This window comes from Coffea eugenioides, chromosome 1 (genome assembly GCF_003713205.1).
Source record: "Coffea eugenioides isolate CCC68of chromosome 1, Ceug_1.0, whole genome shotgun sequence".
In the NCBI taxonomy this organism is placed as follows: domain Eukaryota; kingdom Viridiplantae; phylum Streptophyta; class Magnoliopsida; order Gentianales; family Rubiaceae; genus Coffea; species Coffea eugenioides.
The window spans coordinates 51,133,248-51,148,610 of NC_040035.1; the positions used below are offsets into that span (position 1 = coordinate 51,133,248).

At 36.7% G+C, this 15,363-nt stretch overlaps 3 protein-coding genes and 1 pseudogene across 4 annotated transcripts; 1 reads left to right on the top strand and 3 right to left on the bottom strand.

Moving 5' to 3' along the window:
- Window positions 1-395: 395 nt before the first annotated feature.
- LOC113761830 (pleckstrin homology domain-containing protein 1) lies at window positions 396-1,197 on the bottom strand. Its single transcript, XM_027304984.1, has one exon. The coding sequence runs from the start codon at window positions 1,082-1,084 to the stop codon at window positions 644-646; it is 441 nt and encodes a 146-aa protein (XP_027160785.1). The 5' UTR covers window positions 1,085-1,197; the 3' UTR covers window positions 396-643.
- Window positions 1,198-2,361: 1,164 nt separating this feature from the next.
- Window positions 2,362-4,645, bottom strand: LOC113775069 (probable NAD(P)H dehydrogenase (quinone) FQR1-like 3). 2 transcript variants are annotated; one of them, XM_027319804.1, is made up of 4 exons: window positions 4,070-4,645; window positions 3,887-3,980; window positions 3,532-3,797; window positions 2,362-2,759 (listed from the first exon to the last, which is right to left on the bottom strand). In XM_027319804.1, the coding sequence occupies exons 1-4, from the start codon at window positions 4,093-4,095 to the stop codon at window positions 2,519-2,521; spliced, it is 627 nt and encodes a 208-aa protein (XP_027175605.1). In that variant the 5' UTR covers window positions 4,096-4,645; the 3' UTR covers window positions 2,362-2,518. The 2 variants fall into 2 exon arrangements, with proteins under 2 accessions (XP_027175605.1, XP_027175613.1); XM_027319812.1 differs by lacking the exon at window positions 4,070-4,645 and having other exon boundaries at window positions 3,532-3,803; window positions 3,887-3,975.
- A 440-nt stretch (window positions 4,646-5,085) lies between these two features.
- LOC113750390 (anthranilate synthase alpha subunit 2, chloroplastic) lies at window positions 5,086-10,580 on the bottom strand. The gene is made up of 11 exons (XM_027294371.1): window positions 10,312-10,580; window positions 10,008-10,192; window positions 9,419-9,608; window positions 8,594-8,745; window positions 8,081-8,196; window positions 7,745-7,991; window positions 7,612-7,668; window positions 7,269-7,421; window positions 6,597-6,677; window positions 6,017-6,103; window positions 5,086-5,790 (listed from the first exon to the last, which is right to left on the bottom strand). Exons 1-11 carry the CDS (start codon window positions 10,472-10,474, stop codon window positions 5,467-5,469), a joined length of 1,755 nt encoding a protein of 584 aa, XP_027150172.1. The 5' UTR covers window positions 10,475-10,580; the 3' UTR covers window positions 5,086-5,466.
- Window positions 10,581-11,558: 978 nt separating this feature from the next.
- LOC113774456 lies at window positions 11,559-15,013 on the top strand (annotated as a pseudogene).
- Window positions 15,014-15,363: the final 350 nt, after the last annotated feature.

Here is a 15,363-nt window from a genome sequence, read left to right on the forward strand (position 1 = left end):
TTTTCCTGTGATCAAACCCACTGAATGTTTAAGCTATACTAGAATTGGAGTGTCATGCACAGCGAAATTCCCAAGACTCAGACTGGAAAACAAAGAAGCTGGGCAGAGACTAGTTTCCATCAGAGGCAAACATCAAAAAAGCAAGGAACTGTAACCAGGGGCGGCACGCATCCTTACTAAAAGATGCAATGACAATATGATATTTTCAGAATTTTTTTTATCCTGGACCAATAACTGTCCATTCTAATTTCTAAAAGAAGATAAGAGCAGTACAAAATTTTGGTTGTTATAAGGATTCTTCAATAAAGATCAAACACGTTGAAATTGTTTGTTTCTGTAGTTAACCTGGGGATGTAGATTACAATTGCCGCTCCTTGTTGAACTTGACTTATAGAGATGGAACAACAATCTCAACAATTTAATTCACGATAACAAAGTGCTAACCAAAGGCATTAAGGTTAATTACAAATAGATTAAACAAAGACATCACAAATTTAACATCACCATTCAACTAATTCACGAACAACCTTCACGATCACATACATACATGATGCAGCCGAGTGCCCCCCAAATGGTAAATAAAATCCTAGGACCAGTCTACCAGTAGAAGGGCAAAGCCAAAATTACATTGGAAAGGCGGAAATTAAGCCCTGCTGCTATCGTAATCAATGACCTCAGAATCAGTAACGGACCTGGAATGCTGCACAATTGAGCGTCCGATGGAGTTGATCCAATCTTCTTTCTCCTTGTCCGAATCAGCCACGAAGTACATGGTATCCCTGCTAGTGGAGAGCTCGAAAGAGAAGGGCTTGTTGAGGACGTCCTCGGCGCCTTTGACGGTGAGGCAATCGGCAGTGGAGATGACGCCACGTGGAATGGCGGAGCTGGTGGAGGAATCAAAAGGGTCTTTGAACCAGAGCAGCTTGCCTTGTTTGAGAACGAACCAGCGACGACGCCAGGTTTTGATGTACTCGCCTTGCTTGGTCAGCCAACCGGAGCGCTCCGGGTTGGACCAGAACTCCACTCCGGAATAGTCTGATGGGTCCGGGTTGGCGCCGGTCACCGATCGCCACAGGCTCTCCATTTTTCTCTTAATTAATATATGGAACGGCAGAGGGAGAAGTAGATGATGACTGATTGAGTATTATAGCTGAGTTTTGTGAATTGTGACAAAGACAGAATACAAATACACGCACAAAGTCTACCCGACTGCCAACGCTTTGTAGAATGTAAGAGTTGACAGTTAGCACTGGACTTTGCGAGGATTAGCGGTTACGCTTCGGGTTAATCATTAATGGCCTTCGGATTAAATGTCCAATTATGTTTCAAGTTTCTAAGTTCAAATTCTCGAGCGCTCTCGCTGTAAAACTTGAAATCTCCCCCTAAACTATAAATGCCCAATTACGTTTCAGATTAAATACCCAATTATGTTTCAAGTTAATCAACATTGGCTTAACAAGAACAGCCAAATTTTTCTCCAACATTTTGGAAATCTTTTGTTTGGACAGCAATTTTTCTACGTTTTCCGTGAACACATTTCCCAATCACCTTTTTACCTCATATACTCCCTCCGTTTTTTTATATCTAACGTTTAAGGTTTTGCACACCAATTAAGAAACGTTTTTCATTGCTTAAATCTGTACACTACTTTCCTTTTGTACCCTCATTAATTGTCTAATTCACCCATATTTTCTCTCACTAGAGTACTAAATGGTGCTATTTTTTTAGGCCAAAAGTAGTAATTAAGAACCCTGTATTGGAAAAGAGAGATAAAAGGGTAAAAGTGTGAAAAAATAATTAATACTGTATGGGGATAATAAAACGACAGATAAAAGTACACTAGAGCAAATTTCTTAAACGTCAGTTATAAAAAAAAGGAAAGGAGTATATCAAATCGCTACAGTAATTTTTTTACAAATAATCTAGAAAAATGCAATCCAAACAAAGCCTAACTTTTTGTCCAAAATTTGCCCATGTGGTTAATTTGTCCAAAATTATCTGACGGACCAGAAAGATTTTGGCCCATAACTTTTTTCTATTATTTTTGTATTTTTTTTTCCAGAGAGAGAAATTTCGATTTAACTAATAGATAATAAGGATGAAAATAAATCGAACTCAATTGAGTTATCCAGTGAAAAGTCAAACTTCAGTTTTGAACTGCTCAATGAAAGTTTAAACTTGAGTTCGAATAGTTCAAATGGTTTGATGAGTTCGAGTTTCAATTTACTATATGAGATTTGTAAGTTCATCGACCTTAATCGAACATTAAATAAATATTATAATACTTTTTTGAAAATTTTATATTTGTTGGTGTGAAATATCGTAAAATATCTCATCGAAAGTTGATAACAATAAAATTGAAAAAAAAATTTACACCAAAATATCATTACCTTTTTGTTAGAATTTTATTGTTCTTTGCGGAAACGGGCGTGATAAGGTGACTTGTACAGTTCAAAGTCATTGATGTAATTTTTAACACTTGCAAATTTTGGTATAAACTAGTACAACTTGATATTCGCTACACTTGAGGGGAAGATTTTTTCAGCTTTTTGGTAATTTCAGCAACGTACTTTCCCTGATGAAAGGCTTGCTGAAGTTCCAGCTTCGTAGGCTGACGAGATCCGTCTGCTGCATAAGTTCCAGCGCCGTAGGAAGATCCACCCTTTACCTCATTCATCTCAAACATTCCACTCCCAAAGGTATACCCAAGAGGAACAAATATCATCCCGTGGTGTGCCAACTGTGTTATGAATGTTAATCTGCAACAAACAAATGGTGTCAGGATTAGTAAGTAGCAATTGAACACAAGGAAAAGGGGGCCTAGCACTTGGAACTGGAAGTGTTTCAGTCAAATTCAGATTCTTGAAGTTATCCAGCACTAAGAAAGGTAAGTGCGGGCAGGAGCTGGAAAGGGAAATAAAAGCAAATATAACTCTTTGTGGAACCATTCATCTGATAAAGGAGGCTAACTGTTCAAATATCAGCACTTCCTATTCCCTTGTTAGTTGTCTAGGAACTCCAAATAGAAGCTTAGGCAGATAACTTAAACTACAATCATAAACCATTAGAGAGGGGAGTACTACTTGGTTGATGTACCAATACACCGCTTCCACACATGAAAAATGGGTTAACCATGTAGAATTGACAACATTTACAGGCAGAAAACGAAAGTTGGGCTTCTGGATCGTCAGAGGAAATAATTTCAATATGTATGACTCCAGCAGAGACTTTGTAACCGTGTCAATTTTTTTATAGAGAGGAGGAAATTCCAAAGCTATCAAGCAAAGCTCCCACAGGACCCGAAATCATAGACAATTCTTCAAATTCATGATCATCCTCATAGACCATCAGAGTAGTAATTAAGGTGTTCTATCCCAGCTACCTCCTGAAATTAATCAAGGTAAACTAAAGCAAGATCCCACGAATCCGATCACATTAATCATGCATATAATCCCCTAATATTTTCAGTTCAACGCAAACGCAGATTCTGAATAATCGAACCATAAAGATAATGAAGCAGAAAAAACTCACGCGGTAAGCTCCTGGCCACCACCATGGAAACCGGTACTCCAGAAGACCCCGGCAGGCCTGCCAGCAAGCGCCTGAGTAGCCCAAAGTTCATGAGTAGCATCAAAGAAAGCCTTGACTTGGGCAGCCATCATCCCAAACCGAGAAGGAGAACCAAACAGAAAACCATCAGCCTCCACAAGCTGCTCCGGCCTAATCTCGGGCACATCATCTGCTTTTGCGGGAGCCCTCATCTTCTCCAATATTTTCTCCGGCAAAGTCTCAGGCACCTACATCTTTCCATCAAAACTATTCAGTAAAAAAATTAGATCTTTACATCCAAGCTAACATCTTCGCAAAAGGGTCATCAGAGAAGTACCTGCCAAAGGGTTGCCTCAACTCCTTCCACAGAATTGGCTCCTTTCTGTATTTCTCTTGCCATACTGTCTACATGCCCGTACAGTGAATAATATCTATATAGCAAAATCAAAGCTTTTATTCAACAATCCAAAAACATATATAGATCAAGGGGACGAAAATCACTGGTCCGAATAATACTTACACTACATAAACTTTAGTGGTGGACATAGTTGATCTCTGAAGAAGGTAAGCCACACCAAATTTTGAAGGGAATTAATTTGCTTGTGTAAAGAAGAAAACAATTGAGTTCTCTACATAAAAAAGTCACCTTGGACTGGAAAGCGGCGACGGTGTCTTTAATTAGGTTAGATCATCATCAAATTCAACGTTTGCATAATTACTTAATACTAACATTTACATTTACATACGAATACATTAGGGAATCTGATACGAACACCGATCGGAGCACAGTACGGAGACGGGATTTTGCTACCAAAAATTGACTTTTTCATGGATCATCAACATCACGACTCCTCTTTTGCTAACGTACATGATGAACCACAAAACTAATTCCACGCCCAACAGAAGGAAAACAAAAAGGACTCAATCTCGCAGCAGAAAAGATGGATAGCTTCGCCACGTTGGAGATAACCTTATCATCATTTAAACCTTGGAATTTAGTGCTGTTCTTCTAGATTACTAATACTTCTCTATATTGCGGATCCATATAAAAAGCTTTAATTCTGGACATGAAAGGAAAAGAAAAAGAACTTTTTTGTTGCGGGGAAGTCTACCAAAATCAGTTTTACGTTTTATTCGTCTTCTTGTGATCTTTACATGTTCACGTTAGTTCACGTCTCTTTTATGGTTGGTTACTCGCTTTCGTCTTTTGCCGTCTGTTTCAAAATTTAATTGTATATTTTAGTTTCCGGCTACCACCCGTTTGCAGCAGCCAATTTTTTAGACTCCTTTTTAAAAACTAAATAATAAACAAACTCCTATTTCATACTATTGGCATCCACTCTGACAATCAATCTTTGTCAGAGAAAGTGAAGAAAAGCAAAGTCGAGGGAAGGTTGGCTACTATAAATATATGACTAATCTGGCTTAAAAATCATCATCACTTCGGCTGACCGCATCGTTTGGCAGAAGCTGGGGAAGTCAGGCCATACAATGGGGGAACTAAAGGAGAGAGCATAGAATCAATCAAAGCCGATCTACGTTCAGGGGCTTCCCAGTATATGATATAAATTTATTAGAGATCCTGTAAATCTGCAGTAGCACATGATATATTTCCAATATACAATTGTATGTCCAGTATGTGAGAAGCAAAATTTTCTACAAGAGTCAAAAGTACAATGAAAGAGAGAGAGAACAAAGAAAAACCACAGTTTCCCTAAACACTAAAAAGCAACAGACTACCTAATTCAACCAAAGAAAACTGGATTATGCAGCAAATACAACACTTTTGACGTTTTGCATTATATGGTTTCACATCTACTCTTGCTTTTTGACAGCATACGATCGTCTTCGACTACCTGATGACAGATATGCAAACTTAAATTGGAGGGGGAACAACTTCCATGGGAGTTTACTGTATTATTTCTCAACAAATGATGACTCTGCTAGATCAATTGCACGAGCAAGAGCAGCAGCTTTGTTTTCACACTCTCTCTGCTCATCGGCAGGATCACTATCAGCCACTATACCTGCCCCAGACTGAAGATGGGCAATCCATTCTCTCCGTCTGCATTCATCCTTGTACGAATACATTGTGTCATAACGGATTCCTGTAGGGAATACAATCGTTCTCAAAGCTAGCGCAACATCCATGTCACCAGAAAAAGAAATTCCTCCCAATCCACCACTATAAGGTCCACGCCTTGTGACTTCTAGCTGATCGATCAATTCCATGGCCTTTACCTATTTCAGTGCAAAATAAAACCAAATTAATCATCTAAAAACACATCATAGGGTGGAATCATATGCAGAATGCCACATTTCAATGATAAAGCACATTGTAATGATACAGTCAAGAATCTTTATTTAGATAGTGTGTTTAGACTACGTGAAAACTCTGGTACCTTCAACTGAATGAAAACCCAACAAAAAGACGGACTGCATACAAAATAGAAAGGAGATGAAGAACCTTTGGGGCTCCACTAACAGTTCCGACAGGCAGTGCTGCACGAAGAGCGTCCCAGCTAGTCAAATGATCAGGTAACTCTCCAGTAACCTGCAAAGTAGGATGCCATCATGCCATCATTTTCAGAATCCTATAGAGCAAAACCAAATAGCACCAGCAAAGGAGATTTAGTAGGTTCAACATTCACAAACATGTATGAAGCAAATCTCAAATCTCAGCTCCTCCACTGGCTACAAATGACGAAGCAAAACATATGCGCTGCCTTTACAGTGTGTATGCACTCATGTCAATTATTTTTCCACCAAAAACAAAACGCTTTTAGGAGAAAACCTTAACAGATGCATCTAAACAAAAAAAACTAGCGATTAAAAAAGGTAATCATAATTCTGCCAATGAGAAACGGAAATGTTTGGGATTACAGACCTTTTGATCAAATATACTACCCAAATAGAAAAGGTCATTAAACATCTCAAGTAAAGAGCTCTGGTCTAAACAATTTGTCCAATTGCAAACATACTCTTTTTTCTGTGCAAATCACTCTTTCGTTGAGAACAATTAACATATGGCCATAAGAATAACTTACTGTGGAGCTGATGTGCATGACATGGGAATAGCGTTCAATGTTCATGAGCTTCTCAACATTCACAGAACCAGGTTTTGAGACCTGCATCACAGAAATTTCCTGATGAGACAATCGTTGCCATAACAATATCAAGAGGTAAAAATAATCTCCGCAAAAAGATCAAATGCATTGCACCATTACAAGATTAACAAAATACTTTATACATTGTAAGTTGACGGCCAACAGTACATCTTTTATCAAGTCTCACGTTGTTCCACCATCATAAAAGATGATTGACAAGGCAAGATGCTGAGCGACATTTTACTATGAAAAAGACACCTACACAGACATTGCACAAGATAGCAGATGTGTATTGGAGCTGCAGTTTCAGTCATTTAATTCAAAGTATTTAAAGACTCCTAACATGAGATTACATGTAGATAGACAAGAAATGTTATTCTTAACAGTATAAATCTAAAGAATCCTGTTGAGAAGCATAAGGATTTAATAATCCAATAAAATCAAAAATATTAATCTGCAGGATAAGATACGGTTAAATCCTACACATCCCTTTCAAATACCAGGAAAGCACTTTTACTCACAGAAGGGGCTGGGGAAGGTGGTGATGCGATGAGATGTATGTTCCTTTATCTGCTAAATGAAGAAAGTAACATCAAAGGACCAAGAGAAAACCTTTCCAACATCATTTCTCCCCAGATCAACCAACATAATGTGTTCCGCACACTGTTTTTCATCATGAAGGAGTTGAGTTTCTAACATGTAGTCTTCTTTGGGCGTCTTTCCCCTCCTGATAGTCCCTGCTAGTGGCCTATTTGTAATAGTTCTCTGCAACATAGAACAGATAATACACCTGGTTAGTGTACTAAGCTGCTTCTGTAAAAAAGTAGATCAAAAGTGCAATTCTCAAGAAAGATGGATAAAAGGTCTTAACTAAAAAAATCATGCTTACTTTGAGCCACTAATTTAACGGAACAGAGAAAACTGAATTGCATGATGACAGACTGCAGTAGTTTACCTTCTTAACTCTAGTGAGAATTTCAGGGCTTGAAGCAACCAGAATAGATCCTCTTGCCTGATCATAAGACACGTCCAAGAAACGGTCAAAAAATAAACACAATGTATCAAGTTTGAGTGGAAAGCAGGCAAACCTGTAAATAAGTCATGTAGGGACTTGGATTGACAATTCTTAATGCTCTGTAAACTTCAAATGGATCTGCAAACGTCCGTCGCTCAAAACGCTGACTTAGAACGATCTGAAAAATATCCCCAGCCAATATATGCTCCTTAGCCTGCAACACTGCTTTCTCATAGTCTTCACTTGGCATTGATGAATTCTTTAATGATGGACCAAAAAGGCTAGTATACAAGTTAATTGAACCAGCAGCCAGCCTGGGACTGCATTTAACAATTATATCATACATAACATAATTTAACAGTAACAAACACATAAATATTATACAAAAGTTTTGAGTTTGGTAGCTCACGGGATAATATTATGAACTCTAGACACCAAAGCCTCCAACCGGTTCATGCCATCATTGTAGGCCTCCTCAACCGAATAAAATTCATCCAACCGCACCCAGTGAATCAAATAAGCTTTCTGAGATTTTAGAGATGAGAAGGTAAAAAACAAATTAACAGATAAACTAGAAACTGAATCAGTCCCATTTTGAATGATACTACCGGAAACCACAAGCTATATACCGCAAAAATTTAATTCAGAATTTTATAGGCATCAAGACTAATGTGTAGGGAAAATTTTGAATCTATACAAAAGGATAAGGCAATACTGATCTGCAATCTACTTTAAGAAAGATAATCATTTTTGTGAAAGATACTTCTTTCTTTATTGGGCCGTGTTTAAAAAGAATTTCAACTATGCTCACCATGGTCATGAGGTAGATGTATAGAGCATGTTAAGCAACAATTAGAAACCCCAAGACACCAAGCTAGTTCTTCAGCAAAAGCCAAACATATTGGAGAGGATGGTAGCTAACCTTCTCCACATGATCAAACACGATTACATCATCATAGAGGCCTAGATGGACATCAGGAAGGTTTCTGTCATCCACAGGGGCATTTGAAAAAGGAAGTTTCTTCTTCTCCACGTATCGGACCGTATCATATGAAAAATAACCAACCCAACCACCTAGTTAAAAAAGAAGTAGTCAATTATAGAAATGGGGTTATTTGATAGGATAAAGCCCACATTCAGTGACAGCAAACACTAAATGGTCAAATCAAACCTCAAGAAAAAATCACTTTTGAAATCATCAATAGAAGTTTACAAGAGAATGTGAATGTAGTTTTCCTACAAAAATACATATAAAATTGCACCTTGTAATTGCTTCATCAAGATGCAAACCACAAGAAAAACCCATGGTCAAAGAAGTTCAACAGCATGTTGACAAATCTTTCATTGACATTTCAGATGTCAGAACAGAAAAAAAAAATTACAAAGAGCAATGAAGACCATCTGAACGAAAAAACACATTGACCCCAGTGATGTCTAATCATAAATTAGTTGCAGTGAGTCAATCTTTTCATATAATAAGGCATTTCAGTCTACTGTGACATACATTGACTGGACAGTGCCCTTAGAACATGTTGAGTCAAGCTTAAAATTAGATAACCAAGAAAACAAGATATGGCTAGGAATTGCTGATACAGTGGAAAGATTTAACAGCAAAGAGGTCATATTCTATATCCTAAAAGCCATGCTTCCAATGTGGTTCAAAAACTAGCTTCTTTCAATGACCTGAAGACTTCAATTATTTATCAGTAACAAAACCATGGAAAAACAAAAAATCCATATCACTTACCACAAAACGCTTCAGGGAGCTCCTCAATGCGCTGAGGCTTCCATTTCTCCATAATTCTCCGAGGAACTATCATTGGATCCTCTTCAAACTGTTCCACTCTCTGTCCTCGACGATGATCCATCACAGTCACCATGTTTTCTTTTGCAACAATTTCCATTGTTGGCTGAGCCCCAATTACACTAAATCGCCCCTAAAACAATTGATTACACATCAAACAGTTTCTCACCAATAAAACTTTTTAACCAATTTCCCCAACATTAAGAGACACAGAGCAATACAAGCCATATCAGATTGCAGCAACCTCTTTCTTCTCATTCCTTTCATCAACTTGTGATAATAATTGCAAAACAGAGACATTAAAACATTATTGCATGATAAATGCTTCTGAGTCCAGAATGATATCCTTGTTTACTAAAATTGATGACTGTAGTACGACTTAACAACAATGCTACACTTGCATACCACGTAACATCCTCTTAATGTCTGTCTCTCTTTTTTTTTTAATTTATTCTTAAAAGTTGCTGGATTATTATACATAGCCAGGGGATGCTTAAGGGTACTTAATTGGGTTGGTAAAAAAGAAGCTTACGACGCTGGAAACTTTCAAGCCAGGCTCAACGGACTCAAATAGAAAGCTGGGAGCTTCTCTATCATCTTCTCTGACCAAACAACGATATGCCAGGACAGGGGTGAGGTGATCGGAGAATATAGGCCTGTACAAGGGGATCAAATTCCCGTGTTTCGCCGCCTCCTTGAACCTGGCCGACTGGTCCACTGCACCCCGCCGCAGCGTGCCATTTCCACATACACAAAAAGAAAACGAGCACTAATAAAAACTAAAGTTGCAGTGAATGAATAAATGGAATGATGGGTCACAGGAGATTTCAATTTACCTAACGGAGAAGGAGTAATGGTGGAGCATTTGAGTGCAGGCAGGAGACGTGAGGTGTTGGAGGTTGCGATTGAGATGGTTTTATAACCTGAGGGGATGGAGCGAAGGAAACCGGAGCCGGAGGTGGAAGGAAATGGGCGGTGCTGAAGAGGTAGGGTTTCCATAGTCAGGTCAGAGAATCAGTAAGTCTGAATAATTTTAGAAATTGCAGGAGAATGTCAGAGACATGGGACAGCTGCGGCGGTCTTAGCCTTGGAGACGGTTTTTACCTTGCTTATTAGTAGCAGTAGTAGCAGCAGCAGCTAGTCATGGCAGCAATAGACAGTCAATGGAGCCGGGCCAGCCCGAGCTCGGCTCATTCAGCATGACAACCCCGATTTTTTCACGAAAAAAATCTGAGTTTGGGCCTAAAAATTAGACTCGAATTAAATAAGAGTTTGAGTTTCATTAGATTCAAACCTGATATAAGTCCGATTTTTTAATTATCTATATATATTATTTATATTTTGATATTATATTACTAAATATTAAATATATACAAATTACAAAATATAAAAATACATATGAAGACTCTTCTATTATCTTTTTTGAGAGCCAATATTGATAATGCATAATTGAAACTAATTTTTCTTATTGATTGAGTAAATTTTTGTATTAGCATAATATTGGTTGTTTTTTTTTTTTTGTCTAGAAACGCAAATCATCAAAGATGTTTGAATTCAAATCACAAAGCTATGAAGAAGTTCCAATATTTGAAGATGTAGGGGTTTATGATCGCATATTTTATTACTATTTTTCATGTATTTTGAACGAATTAAATATAAATATTATTGAAAAATTCTTGATTTATGTACTTTTCAAGGACTATTACTTGTTCATGTTTAGCTTTAATACTGTAATCATGTGAATGTTAAATTAGTTTTATAACTTAAAAGTTATAGTAATTATATTAAGAAAATTGAGAAGTAATAAGTGAGTTTGGGTTAAGTGCGAATAAGGTTCAAAATCCGAATATTTTATGAGTTGAATATGATCTTCGCATTTATTAACCCGAAACTCATGATTTGAATCCTAAAAGTGTTACAGATAAAATGAATTGAACCTGATTTTTTAAAGTCCGACCCATATGATGTAATTGACAATACGAGTGTATGACTACTAATGGGGTCGAGGAATTTTTAACTTTAATGCTACTGCTGCCTATTGAAGGCAAAAAGAATTAAATTAAAGACACGGAACAGGAACTGAATGAATGAGGTATGTAGATTTCTTTCTTTTTTAATTTAAAAAAAAAAAGTCTGTACCGATTACCTTTTTTTTCTCTTTTTTTTTTTCAAAAAAAAACGTTAGAGATTTTCTTAATTATCTTTAACTACAGACAGTAGTTGGCAACCGCCCCAACCTTTCTATACAAAAGTGCATATTCATACCAAGGAGTAAACACATGTGAATTCAGTACAATCATTTTTCATGTTTTCATACATTTCTCTATCTTATATTATTGTTTTCTTTTCTTTTACAGTTTCTTTTGTACATTAATTCATGCAAGTGTACTTGGTATAAAGACACAGTCAAGTACCCTTTTAATGTAAAACAGGGACAACAAATTTGGGGAAACCAATTACAATTTCAGAATTGAAACCAGTTTCTCACTAGCAGAACATGTTCCATTTCCTTGCACAAAATGGGATTCTCGTAGTACATTTCGATTCCTACTCGATTCCATCTACATCAAGTTCTAGACTTGATTCACACATTTTTACCCAAAAAAAAAAAAAGGTCAATTACAACTGCAGTACACATCAATTTTTACAAAATACAGCTTCAATTTCTCAACAAAACAACAAAATATCACTCCAAACTTAGCAGCAACTTGCTCCCCTTTGGATTTCCTTCGCATTTCCTCCTCCAACTCAGAACCAGCAGGACAACCAACATCACAATTATGATAAATTATCCCAAATAATATTTGGATAGCAAATATTTCGCTTGGATCCCAAATAATTGGATAGCAAATTATCCCAAATAATATTTCGCTTGCATCATAAACATATTTTCCAATCCACCTTTTTATACTATCCTTATCCACTGCTATTTGAAGGATTATACTATTGTCCACCTCTAACTGTGTTCATCTGATAGATAGACAAAACATGGTTCAAGAGCACAGGTGAAATTTTCTGAAACAGTGATGATTGATACTACATTATTATTGTTTTAAAAATAGTTCCCCAAAGACATTTATATTTTGTAGACATTTCTACGTTCAACAAATTATAGGGTCAATTTTAGTGGTTTTTTTTTTTTTTTAAGAAAACCGTACTTTTTGTTCAGCTTACATCCGCAATAGCAGCGTTGTCGGGAAGTTTACAAAACAAACTCTACTTCCTTCCTTCGAGAGATGACGATATTTTAGACAACAAATGTGCAGGCACATTGTTTGATCTCTTCGCATGTGAGATTTTAACAAAGCCAAAGTCTGCTAGCATGGACATGATACAATGAGTAATATTACCAATCAAGGACTTGTGACTAAAGTAGTATAGGTTGGGGTAGAGATGGATTGGATTGGGTGGATCATGGGAGGAAATATCATATAAATGAGAGATTTTAGATTTGAAACTTTTTACTTGTATTTAAAAAAAAAAAGCTTTAAAGAAAAATAAACTTTTAAGGAAAAAGTAGTCAAATTTTTTTATTATTAATCAGAGTAGCACTTTGGCACCCCAAATTAGTTTTCATATCAAATGTAAACTAAGTGCAAATGCTCTATAAAAACTCGAATTTTGCTCATTTCTAGTGGATCCTCCCTCCATTTTATATGTGCCACATCTAAATGCATGACACAAGTTTTCATTTATTAAGAAGGAAAAATGATCATTTTAAATTTGACTAATAATAATCCTTGTTAATAAATCAAGACTAGTGTCATGCATCTTGATGTGCACTGTGAAAAATGAAAAAAGAATCCATTAGAAAGGAGTCAAGTCCTATCTGAGATCTTTGGTGTTACTTATACAATTATGTCAAATATCTTGTTTATTTAAGTTGTTGCTCGATCTTTAATTTCTTTTAATAAATCAAATTGATTTGGTTTAATTCAAATTTCTTTTATCCTCATATGATAAATGGGACTCGTACTAAAATTGGCACAGAGTAGTGACGGGGATAATCCCAACTGGCCAAGTCACTATAAAATTTGCACTATACCGAAAATCAGGCTCCAAATTGCGGGTCGCCCAAAATTACCTTCAACATGCACTTTTTACCGAGAAAAGAAAAAGCGAAAAATTATCTTGTGAATATGTGTACAGAACTCCCCTCGATTCGAATTTGGAGCTACTAGATAAAATCATTTTGTTACCTCAAGAGTCAAAAAAACTACAAAAGGACAGAAAGAAATCCACCCCCAGAGGAAGACAACAACCTTTAACCGTATTTTACTACTCCTGACCAAGACCAAAGCCACGACCATCCCGGACGACCAGACCGCACTTGAACCCACTAGTAAAGTACCGTTTGGTCCCCATCAATCCTCTCAGTGAAATTCATTTAATAATAGTTAATTCCTTCTCGGACAAGAAAGCACGCAAAGTACAGGCCACCCCTAACCTACAACTGCACCGTCTGGCTCGCTCGCATCAACGCAACAAGGGGCTTGCGACTGGGACCGAAATCGAGTATATTTGGATTATATTCTACTTTTTTTGCATTATTTGATATATAATTAAATTATATATTTAAAATAAAAGTAATGTATATAAATAAAATATTTAACATATATTTTAATATATTATTATCATGTATTTATATATTAAAAATTTATACATCATCGAATGAAACAACACAAAATATAATTATAATCATTCATTCTAAAATCTCATTTCCGTTTCTGTTTGTCTCAACACTTTTTTCTTTTTTTTTTTTGATTAATATATACATACCCTGACGTGTTTAATGGTAAAGAATAAAAATACTTGCCATCTCATTAATATATATTTTTGACGTGCAGTAGAAACTTATCTAAAGATAGTTCTAAAGCTCAAAACAAATGAATTATAGTTTAGTCGCAAATTTTATTTACTTGTATATTGACACATTTTTCAACTATTTTTTTAATTGCAAGGGGACTGTGGAGATCATTACTCCTTTGGAGTTTGTTAAGAAGGGTGAAAAGGGTGGCTCATCTGAAGCTGATCTTCTGTCAAGGCATAAAATAAAGCCGTTCTCTTATGGTTTGATTGTCAAGCCTGTCTACGAGAATGGATGTGTGTTTCAACCCGAAGTCCTTGACCTTACGGAGGATGAGATTGTCTCCAAATTTGCTGCTGGGTTATCCAACATAGTATCCCTTTCAGTGGCTCTTTCATATCCAACTCTTGCTGCAGTGCCTCACATGTTCACCAATGCCCACAAGAATGTTCTGTCAGCTGCAGTAGCCGCTGAGTACTACTTCCCACAGGCTGAACAAAGTGAAGGAATCCTTGAAGGTCCGGACAAAAGCACAGAGACATAATTTCTCTCTTCAATTATATTTTTCATCTTCTAACCAACTAAACATGAACTCGCAGGATCCAAGCAAGTTTGCTGCTGCTGCTGCTGAGGATGCTACCATCGCTGTTGATTCAGCTACCGAGGAGGAGAACAATGAAGGAGTTGCTGAGGAGTCGGATGATGATCTGGTGTTTGGGTTGTTTGACTGAATGGTTTTATTTGAGTATTTTCAGAGAGGACATTGTCAAATATATTGATACCGATTATGGAGATTTATATAGGATAGATACCGGTAACTGGAAACTTCTTATGCAAGTATGCAGCCAAACTTTTTGTTATGCTGATAGTTTTATTTGGTGATGTTACTAGAATTTCTTCTGGTTCTGTGCGACTGCTATTAATTATAGTAGTACTTCAAAGATATGGTTCTAGTACTCCCATAGCATCATTTCTTGCTAGGTCTATGAATCCCTTTTGTTGGTTGCAAACAAACAATTGATTAAAGCGCTGTAATCTACAGTCGTGCACATGAATGAGCTCTATTTATTCATGGTGATCA

Coding starts and splice junctions, on each gene's coding strand:
- LOC113761830 (XM_027304984.1), bottom strand. CDS start 1,084: ATGGAGAGCCTGTGGCGATCGGTGACCGGCGCCAACCCGGACCCATCA.
- LOC113750390 (XM_027294371.1), bottom strand. CDS start 10,474: ATGGAAACCCTACCTCTTCAGCACCGCCCATTTCCTTCCACCTCCGGC. Junction 7,422..7,611: donor TTCTCACTAGAGTTAAGAAG/GTAAACTACTGC, acceptor TCTATGTTGCAG/AGAACTATTACAAATAGGCC. Junction 6,104..6,596: donor TCATGCACATCAGCTCCACA/GTAAGTTATTCT, acceptor CCTACTTTGCAG/GTTACTGGAGAGTTACCTGA.
- LOC113775069 (XM_027319804.1), bottom strand. CDS start 4,095: ATGTCCACCACTAAAGTTTATGTAGT. Junction 3,798..3,886: donor TTGAGGCAACCCTTTGGCAG/GTACTTCTCTGA, acceptor GGAAAGATGTAG/GTGCCTGAGACTTTGCCGGA. Junction 2,760..3,531: donor GGTGGCCAGGAGCTTACCGC/GTGAGTTTTTTC, acceptor TGTTTGTTGCAG/ATTAACATTCATAACACAGT.